The sequence below is a fragment of the Sinohyriopsis cumingii genome, unplaced genomic scaffold (assembly GCF_028554795.1).
Source record: "Sinohyriopsis cumingii isolate HCF-2022 unplaced genomic scaffold, ASM2855479v2 utg001510l, whole genome shotgun sequence".
Taxonomy (NCBI): Eukaryota; Metazoa; Mollusca; class Bivalvia; order Unionida; family Unionidae; genus Sinohyriopsis; species Sinohyriopsis cumingii.
The window spans coordinates 1,644,873-1,672,819 of NW_028316007.1; the positions used below are offsets into that span (position 1 = coordinate 1,644,873).

At 33.8% G+C, this 27,947-nt stretch overlaps 1 protein-coding gene across 2 annotated transcripts in view; it reads right to left on the reverse strand.

Annotated features, from left to right (window-relative positions):
• LOC149772407 (catenin alpha-2-like) overlaps positions 1 to 27,947 on the reverse strand; it is an 81,604-nt gene that overhangs the window by 46,939 nt on the left and 6,718 nt on the right. The window contains exons 3-9 of one of the 2 annotated variants that reach the window (XM_089947877.1): positions 26,958 to 27,147; positions 21,085 to 21,251; positions 19,015 to 19,134; positions 12,365 to 12,454; positions 9,760 to 9,933; positions 7,601 to 7,804; positions 6,555 to 6,590 (exon numbers count right to left, since the gene is read on the reverse strand). In XM_089947877.1, the coding sequence (XP_089804003.1) occupies positions 6,555 to 6,590; positions 7,601 to 7,804; positions 9,760 to 9,933; positions 12,365 to 12,454; positions 19,015 to 19,134; positions 21,085 to 21,251; positions 26,958 to 27,147 (981 nt within the window). The remainder of the gene's footprint in view (positions 1 to 6,554; positions 6,591 to 7,600; positions 7,805 to 9,759; positions 9,934 to 12,364; positions 12,455 to 19,014; positions 19,135 to 21,084; positions 21,252 to 26,957; positions 27,148 to 27,947) is intronic. The other variant, XM_089947878.1, reaches the window with a different exon arrangement.

Consider the following 27,947-nt stretch of genomic DNA (forward strand, 5'->3'; position numbering starts at 1 on the left):
AGCAATTAAGGGATGAAAATAATAAGGAAAGTGTGCTTCATGGAGACAAACCATACAACCAAGTAAATTATTAACTAACAGTTGAATGCAACATTAATAAATTTCACATCATGCCAATCAGTCAGAAATATAATTCATCTGAGAAATATCATGCAATAAATTATACACAGAATCTCAGTTTAGTCTGGTTACAAATGCTTCTATGTTAATGAAAATGAAAAAATATTATTTTACAACAGTTAAAACTAAACACAAGTCCCTCAAAAGGATTGATACACTACTGTGCAAAAAGAATTTTGTATGAATTCAAGATATGACCATTTCTTTCCTTCAACTGTTGCAGGTTGAAACTATTTGATATTCTTCAGAAATAACAAGATATTCAAATTAGCTATTGTGGTAACACATTGATGCCTGCTTGTCACCATCTGTGTTTACGACAAAGTAGACATTATTAGAAGTCTTTTGGTGAAAATGACATGACATAATAATCATCCATTTAGGGGGAGTAGTGACAAGAAGATTTATAAGACATCTTTGTAGCAGTCATATTGGATGTATGACTGGCACCATTTTCTTTTAGGACCAACTAGGTATCATAAGAAGTTTATTGATGAAATAGCCATTCATATGGAGGTATAGAGATAATATTTTCAAGATATGACTTTCCATTTAGGGCGAGTGTCAATAACAAGAATTTCAAAATAGCTGTTGCAGTTGCCATATTGGCTTTCACATCAGCACCAATTTCACTTAAGGCCAATAGGACATAATAAGAAGTCTTCTGGTGAAATCCCCTATGTCAATATGACATTCTGTCCAAGTAGAGTTTAATATGATTTTTAAGTTCTCCACCATGGTGGCCATATTGGTTGTCAGATTGGTACTATTTTTATTCCTTATGACAAGATCTTCAAGATGGCTGCTTTTGAAGTCATACTGAAAATCAGATCAGCGCCAATATCACTTAAGACCAAAATGGACATCATAAGAAGTCTTCTGGAGAAACACCATGTCAATATGACTTTCTTTTCAAGTGGAGTTGTGATAACAAGTCTTTTAAGCTGGCCGTCATGGTGGCCATACTGGATTTCAGATCTGCACCGTTCTTATTCAGGACCTGCTAGAACCAGTCTTTTTTAGGAAAACCCAATGATGATAAGGCAATCAATTCAGGAGGAGTAGCAATAACAATATTCTCCACAGTGGTGGCATAATGAATGTTAGATCAACTTTATTTTCCTTCAAGACCAATTAAACATAAGAAGTCTTTTGGTGAAAACACAAAGCTGATATGACCATCCATGTAGGAAAAATAGTTATAACAAGATTTTCAACATGACCACTGTGTTGGCCATACTGGATGCCAGATAAGACACCATTTTCATTTAGGACTAACTAAACATCACAAGAAGTCTTTTAGTGGAGATTCCGTGTTGACATGATCATCCAATCATGAAGAGTAATAATAACAAGATGACAAGACAGTGATTTGGGGCCATATCAGATGTTTGAGGAGCGACACATTCATTCTGGACCAACTAGACCATGGGATGAATGTAAATGTAAAGTTTCAAAGCAATTCTCAAGAAGTATAGGAGAAGTTGAGCTAACAAACTTGTGCAAATGGATAGATAGAAAATGGACAACATATCATCTTATAAGATCTTCTGGTCTATGACCAGTAACTGATCTTCAAAAGGATCAAACATTTTAACAACTTTAGTTCCATGCACAAGATGACAAAATGAAATTTTGCAGTGACATCTACTTTTATGCTGGATATGTATAAATATGCACATTAACCTGAGAAAATTTTCTGTGCATAAAAACTCCAAGAAAAATCTTTTTGGCTGCAAATGCAGATTAATTTAAAGCCAATTTTTAACCTTATGATCCAATTTGTGATGATTATCAATTAACATTGCTGCAAAATGCTTACTGCAACACATTCATAAAAAGAAATGTAACACTGCAAGAACATCTGGACAAATAATTGACAATATACTGTAATTCATGTAACGTTTCGTACCCTCTAATTGTTTGCAAACTGTTGATTCATAAAAGTCAATTATTTTTGTACATTTAACTTGTTTTATGACAAAGTTTTATACAAATAAAGTCTAACATCTAAATATCTATGGATTAGAAAATTAAAGCATAAATACAAATTCTGTAGAAAAAAACAGCAGAAATATAGCTTTTTTTTAAAATTGAAAATCTCTTCTATAAATTACTTATTTATAATGCCTGATATTTTCATGTACATGTATTTATACTTCAAGATTTTTTTCTCCAATAAGAGTATATACAAAAGAAACCAGCTATTTTCAACAGAATGCATATTAAACTGAAATTACAATACCTGCTCGTTAAGTTGAGTCAAACTACAAACAACAAAGATCCTGACCTGCCATCACATAATTCACCTGCAAATCAGTGTCAATGTTGTTTGTTCAACTGACTGCCTGCAAATCAGCGTCAATGTTGTTTGTTCAACTGATTGCCTGCAAATCAGTGTCAATGTTGTTTGTTCAACTGACTGCCTGCAAATCAGTGTCAATGTTGCTTGTTCAACTGATTGCCTGCAAATCAGTGTCAATGTTGTTTGTTCAACTGATTGCCTAGATACTGACCCAGGTCTGCCAGCACATTATGCAACAGATCTGATTGTGTAGTTTGCAGCTGCATTCATATTATACCTTTGGCCCTTTTGTGCATCAGGTACTGATATTTCCAATTACGCAAAAACATGTACCAATGTTCAGAGATCTAAATCTGGATGAAGTGTTGACAACTATTTACAGCAGTTCATGAGTTCCAATTTGCAAATCTTTATATAAATCATAATGAAATAATCTCTATTACTACAGGTCAGTCTGTACCCTTTTTTCACAATGAGATGACAATTCTGTACACATGAGCTTTATGTCATGGAAATCAAAGTCCCTTGCAAGTGAACACAAAGAAGGAAACAATCTGGTCCCAATGTTCATTTGAGTGATGATATCCGAGTATAAATATGTAAGGTCTGTGTGAATTCTTGGCAACAGTCCCAGTTTAAATCTTGTCTTCTACAGAATCCACATTCTGTCCCATCCTATTTCCTAGGCCAAAAACTTAAAAGTAATTAATACTGTTTACTAATCAATGCGTTGATTTTGAATTATTTTTTTAAATATGTGCTTCTTTGTACAAGCATGCAGAGAAAAAAACAACATTCCAAATAACCATTATGGGATTTAAAACTAAAATGGAGTCTATATGGATATAAATATTGTGAATATTTAAATAAAAAGAAACTCAACTTTGAATCTTTGGGAGTATGGAATATATTTTTTTTATTGTTTCTATTTACTATTTTATAACTTTTTTCTCTTTCAGAAGGCTTTAGCTCAAGGGGTCATTTAAAGGCACGATGACCAAGATGGCAGGAATAAGGGCTGAAAATCTTGTCTTTCCTATTGCGGCATTTACTTTATTTATAACACAAAGTGTAAAAATAAAGATGTGATGATGGGATACCTATATATATATATATATATATATATATATATATATATATATATATATATATATATATATATATATATGTCAGTTATCCATTTTTAAACTTATCTATTCCAATACATATCTATATATAAACATATCTATATATAAGCAAAGTCAAATATACTGTACTTGTGCATAATGCAAATGAATTTAATAATAATGATCATGTAGATATTTGTGAGTCTTCCAAGTCAGGTCTTTTATTTTTTCAAAGTTTCTTCCCCAAAATGATAATTAACTTTTCAACACATTGTTTTGATACTTTCAAGGGAAAAGCAATTTTTTCACATACAAAAAAATTACATGAAATATGGCAATTAAATACAAGATAAAGGGAAGATGAAGTAAAACGATAAAAGACCAAAAAGCTTGACCTCATAAAAACATTGTCACAAAATCATTATCATAAATTCTGCTTGATGACAGTCACAATAATTTAAATAAAGGTCATATGCAAAATAAAAAGGGTAAAGTAGGCAAGTACTCTTAGAGTTAATTTGTCATGATTTGAAGATTCGGTAAAAAGATATTTGTTGCTCTATTAGCCAAATTTTTCATAAGTGCATGTGCTTAATTACCTCTTTAAGACTATACAGATTTATGAGTTATATGTAGACTTGAAGAAGAAAAAAACCCAAGATTCAAGCTAATGAAATGTAAGAATCAATCAAGCAATGCCATTATATACACAAATATTGAAACAACCGCTGAATCCATGCTAATGAAATGTAAGAATCAATCAAACAATGCCATTACATCCAAAATCACCAAAACAACATCTTCACTAGATAACTCTATATTTCATACGCAACACGAGATGCAATAGCAATGAAAAGGACAAGATGAGAAATGGATGGTTTGCCAGAAGTGGGTTTGACAAACTTTGCTAAGAAAGCCATAAGTATGTCTGAAAGACTATTTTATTATAAAGGAGACGTCCGTCATTGACACTTCCCAGCAAACAAATAAATGTCCTTAGACGGACACTCAAAAATGAAAATAAACAAACAAAAAGGACAAACATTCATCCTTTTGTCATAGAAAAGGATTCAAACAAGCTAAATATTCAATGCCACATACAAACTATGAAAGAACATAATCATGGGACAACCAAATATTTCATAGGTACGGTTAGTCCAACAAGTTCTATGCTGAGCCCAAGATGGGGGCAGTGCTTAATATGCAAAGTAAAACTAAAAAGCTAGGGCCTTCATTCTGAACCAATGATTAAAGCATTGCTGAAAATGTTAACTAAAATCATAACAGGATGTTGCCTCTGCCAGAAAAGTGACTTCTATGTCTTGCTTCCCACTAATATGGCTCAACAGTAAAAGTAAATATATGACTGATAGGTTGCAAATATCAATAAAAAAATTCTTTTCAGATGATTACTTTTCATTAAAGGCATTACAACATTATGTTAGTCACAAACACTAACATGCAAATGCATAATAGTTCTTAAAGAAAACTCAGAAAATGCAGAAAAAATTGAAACTATTCATCCATAACTCATTATGAAAAGCCTCAAATGGGAGTATATACATGTGCCATGAATAAATTAGCTGCAAATCTGTCAACCTGCCAGTCTGTCAACACATAAATTCATACTGACACCTTTATATTGGAAAATCAATTATTTTTGAATGTGTTAGTTGTACAAGTACATATTTTAATTTTGTTCATTTTCCTTGGTATAAATGTTCGTGGTTTTGAAAAATAGCAAATTTTCATTGTTGCTTAGACTTGTGTATTAGGGAATGGGTCTAATTGTTTCGATGGAGCATCATTATTTGTGTATTAGGGAATGGGTCTAATTGTTTCCATGGATCATCATTATTTGTGGATTAGGGAATGGGTCTAATTGTTTTCATGGAGCGTCATTATTTGTGTATTAGGGAATGGGTCTAATTGTTTTCATGGAGCATCATTATTTGTTATTAGGGAATGGGTCTAATTGTTTCCATGGAGCATCATTATTTGTGTATTAGGGAATGGGTCTAATTGTTTCCATGGAGCATCATTATTTGTGTATTAGGGAATGGGTCTAATTGTTTCCATGGAGCATCATTATTTGTGTATTAGGGAATGGGTCTTTTTGTTTCCATGGATCATCATTATTTGTGTATAAGGGAAAGGGTCTGGATATTTATACTGAAAATCATAGTTTTTAAATTAGAAGGTGTCTAATTGTTTCCATTTAGAATCATTATCTGTTGATTAGGGAAAGGGGTCTAATTGTTCTCATTTATAATCATCATTTGTGAAAAAAATAATTCTAAAAATTTGTTATGTCTGTTGCCACTAGATACAAGAGTGTTTGACTATTTAACCTACTGCATCCTATGAATGCATTCCATAAAACTTGAAATAATCTTAGAATACAATCTAAAGAGATTTCTCAGGATCGAGTCTACTGCTTTTTTCTACACGTAACAGTTAATTTTCAATAGTCTACTACAATCTGCTTTGAAATGTTCTGAAACCAAGGCATAGAAATGACTATCACATGACTAATAAGGCCTTAAACAACACATTATGTTCATTCTCATCTTAATACATAAAGTCATTTTCATATGCAAACATTTGTTTTCATCAAAGTCTGGAAAGTCTCAAACTTAGTGTTCCATATTGGCACATGCTAAAATGTATTTTTGACCTCACACTGTTATCAACATGGTACAGAGGCCACATGATGATCCAAAAGGGACATGGTATGAGAAGGAAAGATGGGGTGGCAATCTCACAAATGACATAAGAAAATGTTTAAGGCCGCAAATAAGGGCTGGGCACAGAGCTGGCGGCAGGATGCCCAACCCGACTATACCTGTATAGATGAAACATTGATGTCCAGTATAAAAAAAAGACTCCCTGAAATAAAATCAGTAAGTATATTCTCTATTAATAGGCAGCCAATATTCATTCAATTAATAAATTTAAAAAGCAAATATATAATACATGAACAATCATGCTCAAGAACTTTGCATGACCAAACTTTATTTTACCTTTCTGGGTGGAATTGGGAGATATGATCCTTTACACTATATTGAAAGAATTACAAAAAATAAATAAAGATTTGAGAGCATAGCCCAAGAGAAAGATAAAGTGATAAAATGTTTTTTCTCATCAATATAGGTAGGGGAAATAATGAATCATCCAAAAAGTGCAGAAGGGTTATCTCAGAAACAGCTATTTACCTTGATCTATTAATTTTTGAAAAAATACATGCTTACTTATTTGTACTATAAAATTGTCTTTTATTCATGCAGTCCTGCATAAAAAATATGTAAGGCATATAACATGTCACCTTTTATAATCATGGCAGAGAACAAAGTTTTTATTTGTTCTTTTTCTAAGTTTAACATTCTGCTTTATGCTACTGTAAATTATTCACCCACCCCTAAACTGCTATATAGTACTGTTAATTATCCACCCACCCCATTACTGCTATACAGTACTGCTAATTATTCACCTACCCCATAACTTCTTCAGGTGTGCTTAAACTGCATATGGTGAGAGAAAATTAAAACGGTTAGAGTTCACTCTTAATGAATGTCTCATTATATTAAAATAAATATGTATCATTAACATAAACTATAAATTGTAAGTAATACATATAATATAGAAAATATGTACCATCTGTACTCGCTTATAAGACAAGTCCAACTGCAATCTGCACAGACCTAGATCTGCTGTTGCATAATTGCGCCTGCAGACCAAAAGATCTGGGTCTGTTCAGTCTGTAAGGAGTAATCAGTAGAATAAACTACACAGACCCTGATCTGCAGGCACAATGGCAACCAGATCAGGATCACTGCTATTTGCAGTCTGACGACTAATAAGTGAATATATCGGTAACTTAGCTGTTCTATTCTTGGTCTTTGAGAACACTGTGATGGTGGAAAACACGTTTCTGAAAAATGAGGTTTTGATAACTGGAACTGCACTGTGTTATGGTCAGATGGGATGAAAGAAAATGATGCCAATGTACCACAATTTGTTAAACATAAATCAAAATGACCATGGTCATTTATAAGACAGTGGTCCTTACATTACTCATGTACTCCGAAAGCAGATCTTGTAGTGCCTGCCTGACAGCATTACACTCCTGAACAATTCTTTCTCGTCTTTCATCCCGAGTGCAAGATGAGTCAGCCATTAGTGCAGCTCCACTGATTATACTCTCCAGTCTCTCCTCAAGAGATGGACGTGTCCGAACTTCATTGTATGTCAAGGGATCCATGATGATCTTTTGCTAAAATAAAACCAAATAAAATCACCGATGGCATGTAGGGTTAAAGTAATAATAATCTGCAACAAATCTGATATGTATTTCCTCAATGGTTATCAGAACTATTTAAAACAAGACCTTGTATATCTTAGGTATGGTTCAACTAACTTTTAATTCCCTTTATTTTAGTGCATGATTGATGGGTATAACTGGGGTTACAGAGTAGCTCTCTCTCAGAAGTACATAATATCTGCAAAGTGCCACCTACAGAACATAACTTCAAAGATTTTACCATCTGTGGTCCTTTTAACTATCATCAGCGTACTGTTACATATAATCTATAAAATATGTTTCCAAAGCATTCTTTTCTTTATGGTTTCTAGAGACCTTTTATTAAATTTTGAGAAATTATTCTGATTTCTTTATGAAAACCTTTTCTTCTGTTGTTTCAAGTATTAAGATCAGTGAAACAATATCCAGGAGGTGATTACTATCAGACCAAATCATTTCGTAATGCTGAGTTACCTCCCTTAATTTAAAAGGCTACTGACTATACTTTCTTGCTAATTTTAGTAAGATCAAAATGTTACTTTTATTGGTAACATAAAATGAAATGCCATAAGCATGAAGAAATTCAAATCACTTCAAACCAACAACCAATAAAGTGACACTATTTTTTTTAAAAAGTGCAATTGACCAAAATTGGCTCTTCAGCAACTAGGTGGTGCAGCTCCAGGTTACAAACTGTTATGTCCTAATAATAATCAATCCTCCATAAATTGGCCACTTCGATCAAAAAGCCAAAATTCTTGTGATCACAACATCACTTAGATAAGTGTAGTTGGTACTTGTAACAATTATAATGAATATTTTACTACTACTACTAATAATAATAATAATAAGTAATAACAATATTCTGCAATCATGTTCTGTAAAGCCTGGGTATAATAGAAACTTATGGACCCAACAATAACTATGTATTATGGTTAAAGATGATAGTAATAATCACATAAATGTCATTCTTGGGTTTTTCCTTTTCTTTCTTTCAACAAATGTATAAAATTCAGTGAATTTTCACAAGCAACTGCTAAAATTTTATGACTTTACCAACCTATGATATAAATACAGCGAATAGAATTTAAGGATTTTAATCTCCTATATATCGTTGAATCTGCAATTTTCATGGACTTCATGATGGAAACAAACCATGAATTTCAATACCCAATTAAGAATGATCATTTCTTGAAACAAGATCTTTTCCTTTTTTTTAAACTAAATACCAAAGAAAATCTTCGGTTAAATAAAATTAAAACTGATATCCACAAAAAGGAAATGAATTCACCATATTTTATTTTAAGCCTCATCTTAAATGAATTGAGGAGACATGATTAGAAACTAAATATATCATGTAATACCTTCCTAATTAGAAACTAAATATATTATGTAATACCTTCCTAATTAGGAACTAAATATATCATGTAATACCTACCTAATTAGAAACTATATATATCATGTAATACCTTCCTAATTAGAAACTAAATATATCATGTAATACCTTCCTAATTAGAAACTAAATATATCATGTAATACCTTCCTAATTAGAAACTAAATATATCATGTAATACCTACCTAATTAGAAACTAAATATATCATGTAATACCTACCTAATTAGAAGCTAAATATATCATGTAATACCTACCTAATTAGAAACTAAATATATCATGTAATACCTTCCTAATTAGAAACTAAATATATTATGTAATACATTCCTAATTAGAAACTAAATATATCATGTAATACCTACCTAATTAGAAACTAAATATATCATGTAATACCTTCCTAATTAGAAACTAAATATATCATGTAACACCTACCTAATTAGAAACTAAATATATCATGTAATACCTACCTAATTAGACACTAAATATATCATGTAATACCTTCCTAATTAGAAACTAAATATATCATGTAATACCTACCATCAACTCATCCAGGGCAGCAGCTAATTCTCCTGCACCTTCATACGGGTGAGCATCAGATTGGCCTGTGGCCTGAGCCACCCCAGATATCATATTCACTGCATCACAAAGTTGTTGGTATGCCCAGTCTCTGTTAGCCCTGGCCGGTGCCAACTCTGGGTGACGTACATAGGCCTGGGAATAAAACAGTTTTGTACGCATGACACTGTTTTAGTTTTACACCTAATTCAATCAAAATATTACAAGTTAGTGCCCCTGCATTAGGAAAGCATGAGCTCATCTCTAATTATTAGCAAGTATATTTATGAACATACATATATTAGGTACAATGGCATAACAGTACTGTAAGTATATTTATGAATTTATATGTACAGTGGCATATCCATACTGAAGGTATATTTATGAATTTATATATACAGGGTTTAATGGCATATCAACACAGCAAGTATATTTATGAATTTATGTGTATTGGGTTTAATGGCAGATCAGTACTGTAAGTATATTTATGAATTTATGTGTATTGGGTTTAATGGCATATCAGTACTGTAAGTATATTTATGAATTTATGTATATTGGGTTTAATGGCATATCAGTACTGTAAGTAGATTTATGAATTTGTATGTATTGGGTTCAATGGCATATCAGCACAGTAAGTATATTTATGAATTTGTATGTATTAGGTTTAATGGCATATCAGTCCTGTAAGTAGATTTATGAATTTGTATGTATTGGGTTCAATGGCATATCAGCACAGTAAGTATATTTATGAATTTGTATGTATTAGGTTTAATGGCATATCAGTCCTGTAAGTAGATTTATGAATTTATATGTACAGGGTTCAATGGCATATCCGTACTGAAGGTATATTTATGAATTTATATGTAAAGGGTTCAATGGCATATTTATACTGAAGGTATATTTATGAATTCATGTGTATTGGGTTTAATGGCATAACAGTACTGTAAGTATATTTATGAATTTATATGTACAGGGTTCAATGGCATATCCATACTGAAGGTATAGTTATGAATTTATATGTACAGGGTTTAATGGCATATCAGCACAGCAAGTATATTTATGAATTTATGTGTATTGGGTTTAATGGCATATCAGTACTGTAAGTATATTTATGAATTAATGTGTATTGGGTTTAATGGCATATCAGTACTGTAAGTATATTTATGAATTAATGTGTATTGAGTTCAATGGCATATCAGTCCTGTAAGTAGATTCATGAATTTGTATCTAATGGGTTCAATGGCACATCAGCACAGCTACAGCTTTAGTGGCATTTAAAAGTAAAGTTTTAAAAATGTAAAGGTTCAAACTGCAATAAACAGAAAGTTAAACCCTTCAAAATAAATATAATCATTGAGTCTTACAAGTTAAAAGATAAAATGCAATAAAATAGGTTAAACTTCTTTTAAAGGGATATAAATTGAGTGTGTGTGTGATTAGAATTTTTAATGTAGCGTTAATAATTTTTCAGTCATATCGCTATGATGTCTGCAGTTTGGCAGTTTATAGGGATGTCTGGCACTGGGGCATCATGCTGCAGACATGTAGCATGATGTCCCACCCAGTCACATTATTCTGACACCAGGCCAACCAGTCCTAACACTAACCTCTTAATGCTGAGCGCCATGCGAGGCAGCTGTTAGTACAATTTCTGTAAGTCTTTGGTATGACTCGGCCAGGGATCAAACCCATGACCTCCCAATTCCGAGGCAGATGCTCTAACCACTAGGCCACCAGAGCAGTCGATAAAAAATGAAAGATTAGGGTAAAATACAACATAAAATCTTTAACATATATGGTAAATCCTTTTTATATAAACCATTCTTTTCAAAGGTCAAACAAATTCTGGTACTACATCAAAAAGCTTCTTAATTGAGCTCACATAAAAAATTCTGTCTCAAAAGGTGGAAGTTCATACACTTTACAAGAACACATTTCATTGTCAGTGGACACTGGTAGGGTATGCACACTGGTTGAGGTAAACGTGATCTGGTATGAGTCTTATACATGAGTGGCACAATTCCACCTCATCCATACAGCATGCCACTTGCCAATGATGGATTTGATGCTTGTTTGTGGAGTTTTTATGTTATATTTTCTGCCTTGTAGATAGAACATGCTACTTGATATACATACAAAGTCTGTATATGGAACCTTCCATTCAGAAATGGGTGACTGAATTATCAACATACTGAAAACATTACACTAAATACCAGTAGACTGTATACACACTTTTATGCTAATCAGGGTTCATTTCATACCACCCTGGAAGTCCCATCTGTGGACTCAATGACATCACTACCTTGTAAGTCCCATCTGTGGAGTCGATGACACAGAATAGTCCTGATATGCTCTTCTGCATGTCGTAAAAAGCGACTAACTAAGGCAGAAGCTATGATGGCTCATTGATAAGCCTGCCATACTTGTCACTCAATTGGTGTTAGTTCAAATTGTACCATTTGATCAGCCCGAACTGACAACTGTCCACTGAGTCAGACAAGGATTTTATTCTAATTTCACTCTACTTTACTCCTCTGCACAAAATAAACCACTTTTGTTGCAAAGTAACACAACAAACCAAACTTACCTTGGAAGTGGTTAGAAGCATCATGCTATTTTTTTTTAGCATGGCTCGAGCAGCTGCCAGGTCATCTCTTCGTCTTGGGTCTTTCAAATCCTGTAGAATGTAAAATCAATGTATATTTATTTTTACTCTGATAATTCTATTAAACAAACACACTCCATTCTCATGGGTTTAAACTTTATAACCACCACTAAGACATAAAAAACAAAACCTTACTAGTACTGTGAATTCCTGCATTTTCATTGCTATCAGTTTTCATGGTTATTGCCAAAGAACATTTTTTTACTGCAACTTAAATTCACGGGGCTTGATATTTATGATGGTCTGATTGCTCATGGCTAGGAAAAGAGCTTAGTGACAAGTGGTACTTTGCTTGTAGACATCAAACCAGTGAGAGAAAAAAAGCAACAGTAAATAAAACAAGACACCCAAGTGATACCGTTCATCTGCTGGCATAAAAAAAAAAAAGTTTGGAACATTCAGTTGCTGTACTGGAGTACTAAGCTGCTACAATGTCTTTTACTCCTAAACAATAACATGCATGTTAATGGTGTCATGCCAAAACAAGAGTCCCTCACAGGGACAGATGCTCCAATTGCTGAAAAGAATTGCCAGGAATCCCAGCCAATTATGCTTCGTCTTTTTAACTGCAGTATATTGAAACCATCTCTGACATTGTTGAGAAACTGGAACATACCAAATCCAGTAACAAAAATATGAGTTAACATTTAGGAGATGCATGCACCTGTATGATTGGCACCATCTTCATTTAGAGTGAACAAGATATTGTAAGAATCTTTCAATGAAAAACCAATGTCTATCCATTCATCAAAAGACAATAAAACAAGATTTTTAAGACAGTCAACATACTGGCAACACAGAACATCAGAACGGCACTGTTTTCACATAGTACCAACTGGAGATCATAGAAAATCTTTTAGAAAAAAACTCAGATATCTATGGTCATTAACTCACAAACAGTAACAATAACAAGATTTTCAAGAAGCCACCTCACCCACCATACCAATTGGCATCATTTTAATTATGGACCAACCAGACATAAGAAATGTTTTGGTGAAACTCCATGTAGCTACTGCCATCCATATAGAAGCAATAATTTGGAAGCCAGTTGGAGCTTAGAATGGCACCATGTTCATTTAGTACCAAACAGATATATCACAAGACTTTCAGTAAAAAAAAAACATGTGGATGCTATCATCCATTCAGAAGGAGTAGAGATAACACTTTCAAAATGGCTACCATACATGGCCATTATGGATGCAGATATGCCAAACCTGACCAATGTTAAAAAAGAATGTTTGCTTTAAAAAATTAAAAATCTTCACAGAAACATAGGAATACAATACTTAAATTGTTATCCAGGAGTTCATTTTAAGAATTTACTTCAGATTCCAAATGATTTCTGGCAGAAGCCTGTATCCTGCAATCTTCTTTACTGCCATATGACATGCTTAAGTGCCTTGAGAAAAGGTACAGTATATACATACCTATAAGAAGAATCCAACTGCAAACTGCACAGATCCAGATCTGCTGTTGCATAAAGTGTCAGAAGATCTGGGTCTGTTATAGGTAATCAGTAGAAAAAACAACACAGACACTGATCTGCAGGCGCATTATGCTATGACAGAGCAGGATCTTTGTTGTTTGCAAATTGACATGACTTGCAAGTGAATATATATGGTATTGACAAAATTGTAATGTCTACCATATCTTGTTTGAAATTTATGTAGCACAAAGCTGTTTTCTGAGGAGGCATAATCCTCAATGGTCATTTATTTCAACAGCTTTATCAGGTTAATTAAAGGCCAGCAGGATTTGCTGAATGGTCAATATTCAGTTGCTTTGGTGATACAAGTACTTAGGTATGCTTATCAAGAATTACAGTTAGACATTAAAAGCATTTCAGTGATCTAGTGTTCAAACTGTAGTTCACCTATACAGAAGTTTATCTGATCGCAAAATTTGGAATCTGAATGAAATGATCATAATGGCATAATTTGAGGTTAAAAACTGTAATGATTCTTCCAAAATTGGAATGGTTGGCATTCTTGTGAATATCATAGGTACACACCATTTACACTTATGAACGACCAGACACCATAAGAAGTCTTTTAGTGATAAGCGCATGTCAAAAGAACCATCCACTCTAGGCAAATAGTGATAAGATTTTCAAGATGGAGGCCATAGCAGCCATTCTGGATGTTAGAGGGCATGTCCGATCAATATCATTTTACTTTATGATTAACAAGACATCATATGAAGTCTATTAGTGAAACCCCATGGCAGCCATTCTGGATGTTAGAGGGCATGTCCGATGAATATTATTTTACTTTATGTCCAACTAGACATCATATGAAGTCTATTAGTGAAACCCCATGGCAGCCATTCTGGATGTTAGAGGGCATGTCTGATCAATATCATTTTACTTTATGTCCAACTAGACATCATATGAAGTCTATTAGAAAAAACCCCATGGCAGCCATTCTGGATGTAAGAGGGCATGTCCGATCAATATCATTTTACTTTATGTCCAACTAGACATCATATGAAGTCTATTAGTGAAACCCCATGGCAGCCATTCTGGATGTTAGAGGGCATGTCCGATCATTATCATTTTACTTTATGTCCAACTAGACATCATATGAAGTCTATTAGTGAAACCCCATGGCAGCCATTCTGGATGTTAGAGGGCATGTCTGATCAATATCATTTAACTTTATGTCCAACTAGACATCATATGAAGTCTATTAGTGAAACCCCATGGCAGCCATTCTGGATGTTAGAGGGCATGTCCGATCAATATCATTTTACTTATGTCCAACTAGACATCATATGAAGTCCATTAGTGAAACACCATGGCAGCCATTCTGGATGTTAGAGGGCATGTCCGATCAATATCATTTTACTTTATGTCCAACTAGACATCATATGAAGTCTATTAGTGAAACCCCATGGCAGCCATTCTGGATGTTAGAGGGCATGTCCGATCAATATCATTTTACTTTATGTCCAACTAGACATCATATGAAGTCTATTAGTGAAACCCCATGGCAGCCATTCTGGATGTTAGAGGGCATGTCCGATCAAGATCATTTTACTTAATGTCCAACTAGACATCATATGAAGTCTATTAGAAAAAACCCCATGGCAGCCATTCTGGATGTTAGAGGGCATGTCTGATCAATATCATTTTACTTTATGTCCAACTCGACATCATATGAAGTCTATTAGTGAAACCCCATGGCAGCCATTCTGGATGTTAGAGGGCATGTCCGATCATTATCATTTTACTTTATGTCCAACTAGACATCATATGAAGTCTATTAGTGAAACCCCATGGCAGCCATTCTGGATATTAGAGGGCATGTCCGATCAATATCATTTTACTTTATGTCCAACTAGACATCATATGAAGTCTATTAGTGAAACCCCATGAAAATAGAATAAACATTCAGGATGAGTAGAGATAACAAGTTTTTCAAGATGGTTGTCATTATGACCATATTCAATGTCAGATTGGCAACATTTTCATAAGATGTAGTGAAAAAAGAAAATGTCAGTATGAAAATCTGTTCAGACCATCCATTCAGGAGTAGCTCGAATAAGATTTTACATTTTCATTTAGGACCAGTGATAGCTCACAAAAAGTCTTAAACATCCCCATGTTAATACGCCCTTCTAATCAGTGATAAAAAATAACATGGTGGCCATATTCATTCCAGGATGCCAGCATTTTTACATAGGACCAACCAGACATCATAAAATGTCTTTCAGCAAAAAGAACATGTCAATACAACTATCTGTTCAAGAGGAGAAGCAATAACAAGATTTTCAGAACAGCCACCATAGCAACCACATATGTCAGATCAGAAATAATTTTATTCCAACCAAACTAGACATCATAGTAAGTTTTATAATGAAAACCCTACGTGAACATGACTATCCATGCAAAAGTAACAGCAATCATTTTCAAGATGGCTGAATGGTGGCCATACTGGATGTCTGTGGTTCACTATATTAATTTAGAATCAAAACAGACACTGGAATGAATGTGTTTTTAAAGATCCATGGTATATCTCCTTGCAGTTTAGCCAGACTGGCAGCCAGATTCTGGAGAGAATGGCAATTGCATGAGCTCTTCTGGGTTGGTCAATCCAAAAAAGGGGTCTCTTTTACTAAAACATTCACACTTAAAGTCAAGCACAGTTGCATGACCTAACTTTATTCCTTTGAGAAAAGACTTGTCAGTGTCACTAAACAACATGATGTAGACAATAAATATGTATTCCCTATTACATAATTACTTCAGTAATTTGCATTTAATATGACTTGCTGTAATCTAATATTTCAAACAGTTTATGGTAGTCATTACTGAATTGTGCTTTCTAGTCATATTGGTTTGGGTTTTGTTGTTATTAAAAGCTATAATGACAAAATACAAATTAAATTATTTTCTGATTAATGGCATTTAATTTATGAAATGAATGAATAAATATAACGCTCAAAAATGTAATAACACATAGACAACAAATGTTTTCATGCAGCAGTACAATTTTAAGGTAAAGGTTTGGGACAACCTGAGTATGGTGCTTTACCAAGATAAAACACAAAAAAAAATTCACTCCCTAGACTGGATATACGTCACTTTTTCTTAAGCTAATTTTATCCTTGATTTATTTCTTTTATATTATATGTTACTTATTTTATTTCTGACACTTTTCTGCTGCTTTAAGTTTTATATTATTCAAATGAATCCCCAATATGTATTATTTTGCCAACTGTAATAACTTGTTTTATTAAAATTTACAAATCCTGTATCATAAAATTAATTTAAAACATTTTTTTAAATACATTTTTCCATGAAGACGAGAACACTGCATAACCCCAAACTTGTTATTCTCATAGATTACTTTGTTTTAATATGCCAACTGGCCAACAGTATTTGTCTATAGCAATGGTAGCCAGTTTGATTGGAGATCAGTGACAGGTACAAACCTGAAAGTCATACATGCCAGGATGTTTTGTCAAATTTGATAAAATTCTGTTCAGTGGCTTTTGAGAAGACACTTAAAAGATTTTTACTAATTTTTGTCTTATCTGATTGTAGATCAGCTTAATTTGTAAAAGTATGAAAGTTCATCATTCCATGATGATCTGAGTAAAATTTGGTCGGAATAGGTCCAGTGCTTTTTGGAGAAGTTTGAAATAGCAAAATACACATGATGGATGTATCATCGGCAGATGAGCTACAAAACAGTGCTAAGAAATGGATACAATCCAGTCTGTTCAGTCACAGCACTGAAATTCAAAAATACCAAAATTCAAAACGGAATTACAACTCACACCGCATAATATAACCAGCTATGTTCCAGGCAGAGCTCCTGAAATTCTAATGGCTCATGCCAGTCATTTTCTACCAAAAATAAACATGCCAGCAATATATTTTTGAAATTCAATATAAAAACATTTAAATGAGATAAAACAAGTTGTAACCCCAAAAAAGCAAACACTGACATACCTAATTATTGAATGTACTAGAAATTGTCATTTTGGTTCTGGATATGTTGATGCCATATTGTTAGAATTATCCATCCAACATTAACTGGTCATCCCCTCAAATTCACAATTTATAAAAATCCATTTTTTTCTTTCAGAGAAAAATATCAAATGTCATCCAACAAAGATATTTTATTCTAAATAATTTCTGACTGACAACAAGCTGATTTACTACTTCAAAACACAATTTATAAAAATCATTTTTTTCTTTCAGAGAAAAATATCAAAATGTCACCCAACAAAGATATTTTATTCTAAATAATTTCTGACTGACAGCAAGCTGATTTACTACTTCAAAACACGTAACACCTGATTAACAAGCAGTTCCAGTAAAGTCAGATGGTGAATTTTTATCTGATCAGGAGATTAAATAAGTCTTAGATGGATAAACAAATCAAAGACAAGTTGATATCATGGTATTTGAGAACTCCTATTACCAATGTCTGGTTGTTAAGAGTATGTGCCAGTCAAATCCTTTGATCTACTGGACATGTCTCGTAGATACAGGGGTTTCATGAACTCTGGTTCCTGGTGTTCAAGATGTTTGACTTTTGTGCCCAAACATGATGTTCAAGCATCTTAATGACAATAGCCAGATTGGCTACTGAGTATTACCAATGGCAGCCCTCACAAGCTACCACACATTTTGTGCTGTAACTGTGATTGCAGGAATCTAATGTACTTTATTGAAATAAGGTCTTGAATTAATTATTAATTATTGATTGCCAAACCTAAGCCATTTATTGGGACAATTTTCAATTCTAGACCTATTTCAAGTACAGACTGTCAGATTCCTGTGTTGTAAGGTTAAAGTATCTGATTAAACAGATGCTACAAATTTCAAGTACAAATTTTTGGGAACTACTGATTTTTTAACGTATACTAGTACCTGGGCTAATGAACAAAAGTGGCAAGTTGATTCCTGATTCATGGATTTGGAAAGGGGCCATATTGTTTCCTCAGGCAAGTCCTGTATAATTAGGTCCTTACATTTTTTTAAAGGATTATAGCATCCTTAAAATCCATGAAGACAGGTACACTATACAGAATAATGGGAGTCACAATTGTTTACTTACAGCTTGCCTTTGTGCAGCTCTCTCAGATAAATCAACCACACTTTTGCCAAAATTCTTGAAGCTGTCCATCAATTCTTGCTGACTGGCTGCATTTTTTATTCTCTCCAAGTCACCCTCTACCTGCACAAGGGATATAACTCAAGTTTAATTCCAAGTTTGCCTCTTCAAATTTTCATAAAAGTGGAAAACAAATTTATAAATAAAAGCATCTACACATGTAAGTATGCATGGATAAACAATCTTTTCCTTTGATTACAACAGGTATTTAAATTAATCTGAACACTATTAACTCCAGGTTCCACTGGTTTGTCATTACATAATTTTCCCCACTACAGCAAGTGGTCTCCTAACACTAAACCTTTATTGCCCCAGCAATTTTAAAGAACAATTTAATTAATAAACAAAATTTTACTTTCAAAGAAAACAGACCAAACTTGAATCAATATCAATGGCAAACTGGACATTTTTGTTTAACAACAGTACAATGCTTGTACAAATACATGGGTGCAAAGCTGCATATGGGCACTGAATTTTTACTTCATGCACCAAACAAATTCCATTAAAATACATTAAATAATTGAAAATTGAGGATTTCAACAGTAAGAATAAACAACTAGGTTTACATCATAAAATCACTGGTGCATACATAACACAATAAACTTCAAAGAAACAATGATCTTTGACTGGATATTAGATTATGATTTTGAACTACAATGCAAAACATCTTTCCATATGTAACAAACATACATAAAACCAGTCTAGGGCTATCTATAATAACTCGTTGAATACTAGCATAACTGACCGGACAGCTGAGAATTTTTGTAATTGGTAAACATTTTTACCTAAATGTTATCTTTTTCCAAATCTGGAAGGTCTGCACTTATAAAATCTTTGTGAACTATAGGCAGGTCCCACATTAACATTTTCAAAAAAATCTTTTAAGTGAGGTTCTCAAAATTGGCAGCACAGACACATCAGTACTATAACAAAAAGTCTCTCAGAATGAAAATCCAGTAAAAGAAAAAACTGTACAATCTATTAAAACAAGACAGAATCTTTTTCAGCTTTAATAAAGTTTAAATCTACTGAATAAAAGCTGTCATTTATTGTCTGAAGCCCTGCAACTACCATATATACTCGCATATAAACCCATTCACGTATAAGCCGCCCCCTCAAACTGAATAGGTATAAACACTAAAAAGTGCACAGTAGCACTGGTCATATCGGATAGCACTTCAATGTCATTTTCATAAAACATAAAGCCCTTCTAATAGATGCTTTCTACTAAATCTGGTCCCATTCTGCTGCAATTTTTCAGAATAAAGGTTTACATTTTGAAAGCTCTTTATACTCTGTAAAAAGTTGAATATAGCAATTGTTGAAGGAAGAATAAAAATGGAGGGTCATAGGAGAAGAGCACTTGGCCGTACAGCCAGGTCAGCTAAACAGATATTAATTTAAAACACAATTTGTAAATTTAAATATGCCCTAGCATATATCCAATGTAAATCTCAACTATGCCTTGATAAGCACACACTCAAACATTCAGTCAAAACTTGCATAACTATCTTCATTATATTATGTACATCAGAAATTCGTGTGTCCTGATCCCAGCATGAGTTATGGGAGGGAAGTGGCTACTAAAACTTATCTATAACAATATGACTTGTGTGAATTTTACCATTATAATGCCTCATGTTAAATCAGTGTCAAAAATGGAACTTAAGTTTTATTCAGCATGACCACACTGAAAGTGGAGAATGCACCTTCAACAAGAGCTTAAACACAAAGGGAGCTAACTCTTTTAGTTTGTACATACATGTAATGTTTATGTCCAAATCTAAACTTTTAAACAACTTCGTAAAAACCACTCAACAAAAATTTAATAAATTTGGCAGAAAGCATCCAAAAGAAAGAATTTCAGTTTTGTAGAAATAATGCTGGTGTAATTGTTAAAGGCATCTATGAAGTGTGTGCTTATTAAAATCAGCTTTTAACTCACAAAATTTAAATAAAGCATGTTTAATTATGCAATGTAAATATGATGTCACACATGGTCCTCCTACGTACCACACGTAAAGACTTAAGCAGGAGATGAACATCCACCATATCTGCCAGAATCAGCAGGCGAGTTACAGAGGAAAGAAGTGCCCTTGCAGCCCTGACCATTGCTCCACGTTTCATGGAGGAGCATGGATCACTTGCAAATTCTTCAGATGCTTCCTTCATTGCATCGCCTGAAATGTATATTTTATCTTTATCAGACACAGTCTAATCTTGTTTATCTGACAAATCATCGACAAGAAAATTGTGAAATAAGTGACTGTCGGATAAATGAATACAAACTCTCAACAAAATTTTCCGAAAATGTTCACATTTGTGACAGTATAAAATCAATTATTGTATAAACTGATGCTGGACAAATACCATATGGCATGTGTTTTGTAACCGAGTTGGTGGAAAGAATAAGTTTCATATGGAGTAAGGATCTGTCAGGGCTATCAGGCCATGATGTATTCATAAGGTGTATCAAATGAGGGCTATCAGGTCATGATGTATTCATAAGCCATATCAAATGAGTTCTTTCCCCTGACTCAGAACAAAACACGAATGTGGTTTCGAATACACATATATTACATACTCCACCTCATTTAATTTTACTGTGTAAGGCAAAAAAAATGTGTTTTCGGTTGGCCGACCATATCTGTTTTTCATTGCCAACCCTAGCACTTTTTACTAGAGGATGAAAAAAAAAGAAAAAAAATCCCAAAATTGATTTCTGCATCTAACTGAATAGGTTTTGCCCAGTACTTGAAGTGCCTAGTACATTATATATGCTGATCTTTATAACATATATAATGTCTAAGAAAAAAGCCTACCTATGTACCTCAACTTTAAAACCAGTGCAATAGGAAACGCGCACTTTCTTTTGTGGCCTAGCCTAAATTCAAAATGAATTAGGATTTACAGAATTCAAAGCACTGCATTCAAAAATATCAATGCATGGACGTAAATGAAGACATCTAGGTACATGTTGTGCCAATCTGGGTGTTTAATACTGAAATACGGACTGAACATCCATACCAAATGCCATATCAAGCATGTAAGACTAAATGGGAATACATGTGAAATCAAGATTAGACTGTACATGTATTTATTTCTAGTGTACAATCTGATATACGATACTGCATGAAATCATCTCTTGACAAAAATTTATAACTGAATTGTGCAAATTTGTGATGGAATTAACTATTTTTTCTTTAATAGTTTATACCCGAGTGTGCAACCATATTTGAAAAACCGATGTATTTTGATTTAGAATCTTTCCACATTTTCAATCTAATCTCAGCAGCAAATAAATATTTTTAAAATAATAAAAATCCACTATTTTCAACTGATGAACATTTTTATGGATGCTATAATGCATTACTGCAGGATTAAGTTAATGACCAAATGCAATGCTACCCACATCCATGCTACCTATATCCATACTATCCACATCCATGCTAAACATATCCATATTACCCACATCCATGCTACCCACATCCATACTACCCATATCCATGCTAAACATATCCATGCTACCCACATCCATACTACCCATATCCATGCTAAACATATCCATAATACCCATATCCATACTACCCACATCCATGCTACCCACATCCATACTATCCACATCCATGCTAAACATATCCATATTACCCATATCCATGCTACCCACATCCATCCTACCCACATCCATGCTACCCACATCCATGCTACCCATATCCATGCTACCCATATCCATGCTACCCACATCCATGCTACCCACATCCATGCTACCCATATCCATACTACCCACATCCATACTACCCACATCCATGCTACCCACATCCATGCTACCTATATCCATACTACCCACATCCATACTACCCATATCCATGAGTGGCAGAGTGGTCTAAAGCGCTCTCCATCACGGATCACTGCCATCTCACCTCTGTCTGCGTGGGTTCGAGTCTCTGGCTCGGCCAATGTGGATATGTGAGAAAGCTTGCCGGTAGCTTCTCGTGGGTCACTGGTTCTTTCCCGGGTTTTCCCGGGTTCTTCCTCCATCATTAATACTGGCCGCCATGTATAGCCTATCTTGTGCTGAAAAATGGCGTTAAACCCTATAACAACAACAACAACAACCCATATCCATACTACCCACATCCATGCTACCCACATCCATGCTACCCACATCCATACTACCCACATCCATGCTAAACATATTCTTTTGTAAGAGATATTCACAAATCAATCCCATTGTGAGAGATATTCACAAATCAACTTAAAGAATCAATACATTTAACAGCAAATCTATGTTAACTTGCTCTATTTCAATCCATTCTCGAAGCATTATTAAACTTACAAACATGATACCAATTCAATAACAAAATTTCAGGTAAAAAAATTAAGTTAAAGATTTTTCTAACTGGAGGCAATTAAAATATGAACCACTTTCAGATTGCTAGATATTAAACTTAAATTTAGAACATACATAAGTTCCACCACAGTAGTCTCCCCCTGCCAATGCACTAGCTTTATGTCAACTCACAGGTAGTGGGTAGAATGGATAAATAAGATATTGTGATTTTGAGGTCTGTAAAACCATTTAATAGACGTATCTTTCCCTGTCATCCTCCCCCACCCCCACAGCATTCCTACATTAAAGTTATTAAAGCCATAAAATAATCTTTTACATTCGTAATATATCATGTCTGTAGTCTTACAGGCAGCTGTACATTTAGCTAACTCATAATTTATTTTGCCCATTGTACTTTGAAACATTCCTATGAAATATTGGTTGGTATCGTCTACAGTCATGAATGTAAAATCAAGATATATGAACAATGCTGAAAGTCTTATTACTGTTTGAAATTAATGAAACTCTATGAGAGGTAAATTCTTTCACCATACAATCTATACTGATCTTGTTTTGCATGTGATGTCTGCAACTTCTGTTATCATGGCTGGCTGAACAATATTAGCTGTCATTCCTGACACATTAATTAGTGACTAGTGACATATTTTCTCAAGCTGTTTGTCTCAAACTTCTGAATTGAGGGCACATATAATTTATTAGTACAACAATTCCACCATGGTAAGAAAAATATCAGTTGTAAGCTTCCAAATAATCAGTTCCTAGACATCTGTTCTGAAATCATCCCTACCCACAGTCTGCCAATACAGCTTTCAAGCATCCCTACTCACAAGCTGCCAGTACAGTTCTCAAACCCTGCTCAACCTTACCACTGCTTACTACAGACTGAAATGACAAGTGTTTGTCAGTATTTGTACCCATGACTGAACCAAAAGCAATGGCAAGAGGCAGGTGAACCCAATACTTTAATTAGAATGAAAATGTCAAAATTTAAAGTGGTTTCTTCAGGTTAAAGAAATTTTCTTTTCCAGTTTGCATAACATGCAATAATTCACTAAAGAACCTAAAAGAGATAACATAATGCAGTCTACAATGCATCTTCACATTCTGACATGAATAAGGATTCAGATCTCAAAAGGAGCAAGAAAAGCTGTTTTTCGTTTACTTACATAAAAAATATCGGTGTTGTTCCTTTACTCTCATATTTAAAAAAGATGCTCTCTTATCTAAGAATTTACCAAGGCTTTTGTTTGTTAATATGAAGCCTGGATTTGACATTGACTGAATGCGATAATACACACACAGATGGAAAGGGAGGTCACTTAAAGAGACAACTTGCATCTCTATGTGAACACAGGTGCACTGTGCAGCAAATCAATCAAAGAAATGTTATGTGAAACAAACAGAGAGAGAGAGAGAGAGAAGAAGAAAAAAAACACAGGAAAATGAACCCCCAAAAATAGATTTTAAAAATGTCAGTTGTTTTTTTTAATAAAAAAACAATTAAAAAAAAATAATAAAAAAATAATAATAAATAATAATAAAAAAACAGAAAATAAAACACCTGCATGATAATACTGTTATATCAACAAAACTTTCAAGTTAAGATTTTCTTTTATAAATCAGTCATGACTTAGCATGCAGACAATACCAAAGCTATTATAGTAATAATTTTATTAGATACATATCTCTGAATATTTAATTCCCTTATTCAAGATTTCATAAGTTTCTTTCATGTAATAGAAACCTGAATACACAATATTCTCACTATAATGCAGTTATGGTAACCTCAAAAGCGGAATATCTTGTGGATGAGGTTGCCTTAAAATGAGGTAGTTTATACATAACAGCACTATGAAATAATGAAAAGGGATCCATCTCCATACCTAACTTATAAAAGGGACCACCTCACTTATGGGTGAGGTTGCCTGACATATTTTATACATAATATTACTATAACATAATTAAATGTGACCCATGACTACATGCATCTTATAAAAGGGACCTTATACAAAGACGCCTTCATACACATGACAGAACAAAGAGGTCACCTTAGAACAGATCAGGAAATTTGCTAAATCTGGCTAGGTGAGTTTACTTGAAAAAATCATGATGATTATTATCAACCAAAATATTAGCATGCAAATGGACAAAATTTCTATCTACTGAGAAAAAAACTATCTCAATATATATATATCTCATGACATCATTCTTTAACAGTAACTTGCTGCCTTCCATACAGTCCTCATAAGCTGAGCAAGTCAGATGATTGCCTGAATTTATCTGTCAGTCTTCACCATTGCCTGAATTTATCTGTCAGTCTTGCCTGAATTTATCTGTCAGTCTTCACCATTGCCTGAATTTATCTGTCAGTCTTCACAATTGTCAATCTCAGCACTCAGAAGATGATATACTGTTACTGGATTTAAGTGTCTGCATTGGAATGTGGCAATGTTAGTACACCAAGAACATTAAATTGTTTCCTGCCTGTTGGTAGACTCAGGTTCCTGACTGGCTGCCAGAACTGCTCAAGAATGGCACTGTCTGGGTCTAATTTGTTAAGTTCTTCTTAAAACTGACTTAAAAGGAAAGGCAGAATGCATATTCATGTCCCTAGATTCCAACCAATGAAATTCCTCTTTCCATATATTATTGAACTTTCAGTGTTATTTTGGTGGTTTGCATTTTGGGATTTTAGCACTGAGATAATGCAGGCTTAGATATCTTGATAAACTTTAAACACTAAAGCCGAATGGACTTGTTATATGCCATTTGACCTCTTTAGCAATGACTAATCCAACCCATTCATATCTTCCTGATTACTACTGATCACACATAGTATAATCCAATTCAATGACTTTAAACAGTGAAGCCAAACCAACAATGCTGAAAGAATCCAAGAAATGTTAATTGTTTTATGCTGCTTTAGCTCTTTACTAATCCAGCCATAATCCATTAATGTCTGTAATCCTTTGTTAATACTATTGATCGCACTTAGTATAATCCAATGATTAATTTTATGTTATTATCAATCAAATTAACAATGAAAGTCTCAAATTGTTTTCAGTTGGTTAAGCCAGTTCACATTCACATAATCACAAGAAGTCTTTACAGTAAATGTACTACACTGGAAGCAAGATGGGGAGAAGAAAAGAAATAAAAAATTTCAGTTCCAGAATTTTTCAGTAACAATTTTTAGTATGTGTCAGATTTAAATTCAGCAATTAGAAAAATGAACAACTTCAGATTTGTTTCAAGCAAAATGTCTAGAGATTGTAAAATTTCGCAGGAATACCCTACACACTGTATGTACTCATTGATAAGTCAATTCAAACCCCAAACAAAGATCCTGATCTACCATAGCATAATGTGCCTGCAGATTAGGGTCTATGTTGTTTGTTCTATTGATTACTCCCAACATTCTGCACAGACACAGATCTGTCAGCACATTATGCAATGGCAGATCTGGGTCTGTGCAGTTTGCAATTGGACTCATAAGTGCATAAGTGAGTATATTCGGTACCACAAATCATCTTACCTGTTTTCTTCACTTCTTCTACAGCTGCAATCATGTCAGGTTTAATATCAGGATTTTCATTTGCAATCTCCTCCCCTTTCTGCACAAAATTCTCAGTCGCTTTCTGTACAGCAGCACTCAGGACATGGGCTTTCTTTGATCTACCCTTCTTCTTACTGGAAGGTCCCTTCTGACTAACAAGTGTGGTAACCTGAGATGAGAAAAAGGTGCAATGTGTTTTGTGTTTCTTTTTTTGGGGTGGGATGGGATGGAGGTGGGGGTGAAATTACACATTAAGTGTAACCCACAGCCATAAGTATAGTGAAAACCTGCTATAACTGGATTTATTTTCTTCATCACAACCTTGGACATAACATGATCGTGAAGTGGCTCTTGAAATTTAACATAAATTGTATACATTTGTTAAAGTAATACAAAGTTTTAGTGCCAAATTAAATGAATCTGATTTAATAATTTGGCAAGATGTGCTCTATTCTTGCTAAGAAAAGTCTGATTACTGTATCTTTTTCTGTGAATAAAGCTATTAAAAGAATTTTGTTTGAGGATGTTCACTTCAATTGTGTCAGCAGTCAATCACTTAACTTTGATAACTACACGATTTCTTATATAATATGAAGATAACTGTGCCATCGAAGCATGAACTAGGCTCTTATGTCCATACTCACCCATTGCATTTGTTGAGCCAATGGGATGTGTATGTATCTCTTTCTTTAATGTCTTGTCGCACTACTGAACAATGTTACATAGCATAGTGCGACTCTGTGGACCCTGACCACAGTGCTCTAAAGGAGTTTCACTTTATTAATGTAGTAGCACAACTTCAAAAACTTCAAGCTTTGGTTGTTCCAGGTTTCCAAAAAAGCAGAAAAGTCTGGCTTTAATTAGGCTGCATGCCATTAAATTAATTCTTCATATTAGACTCGTTGGTTTGTGAGTTACTGAAATTCAACTTGACACATCTGCCTTCTTTCAGTTTCTCATCATTACCTG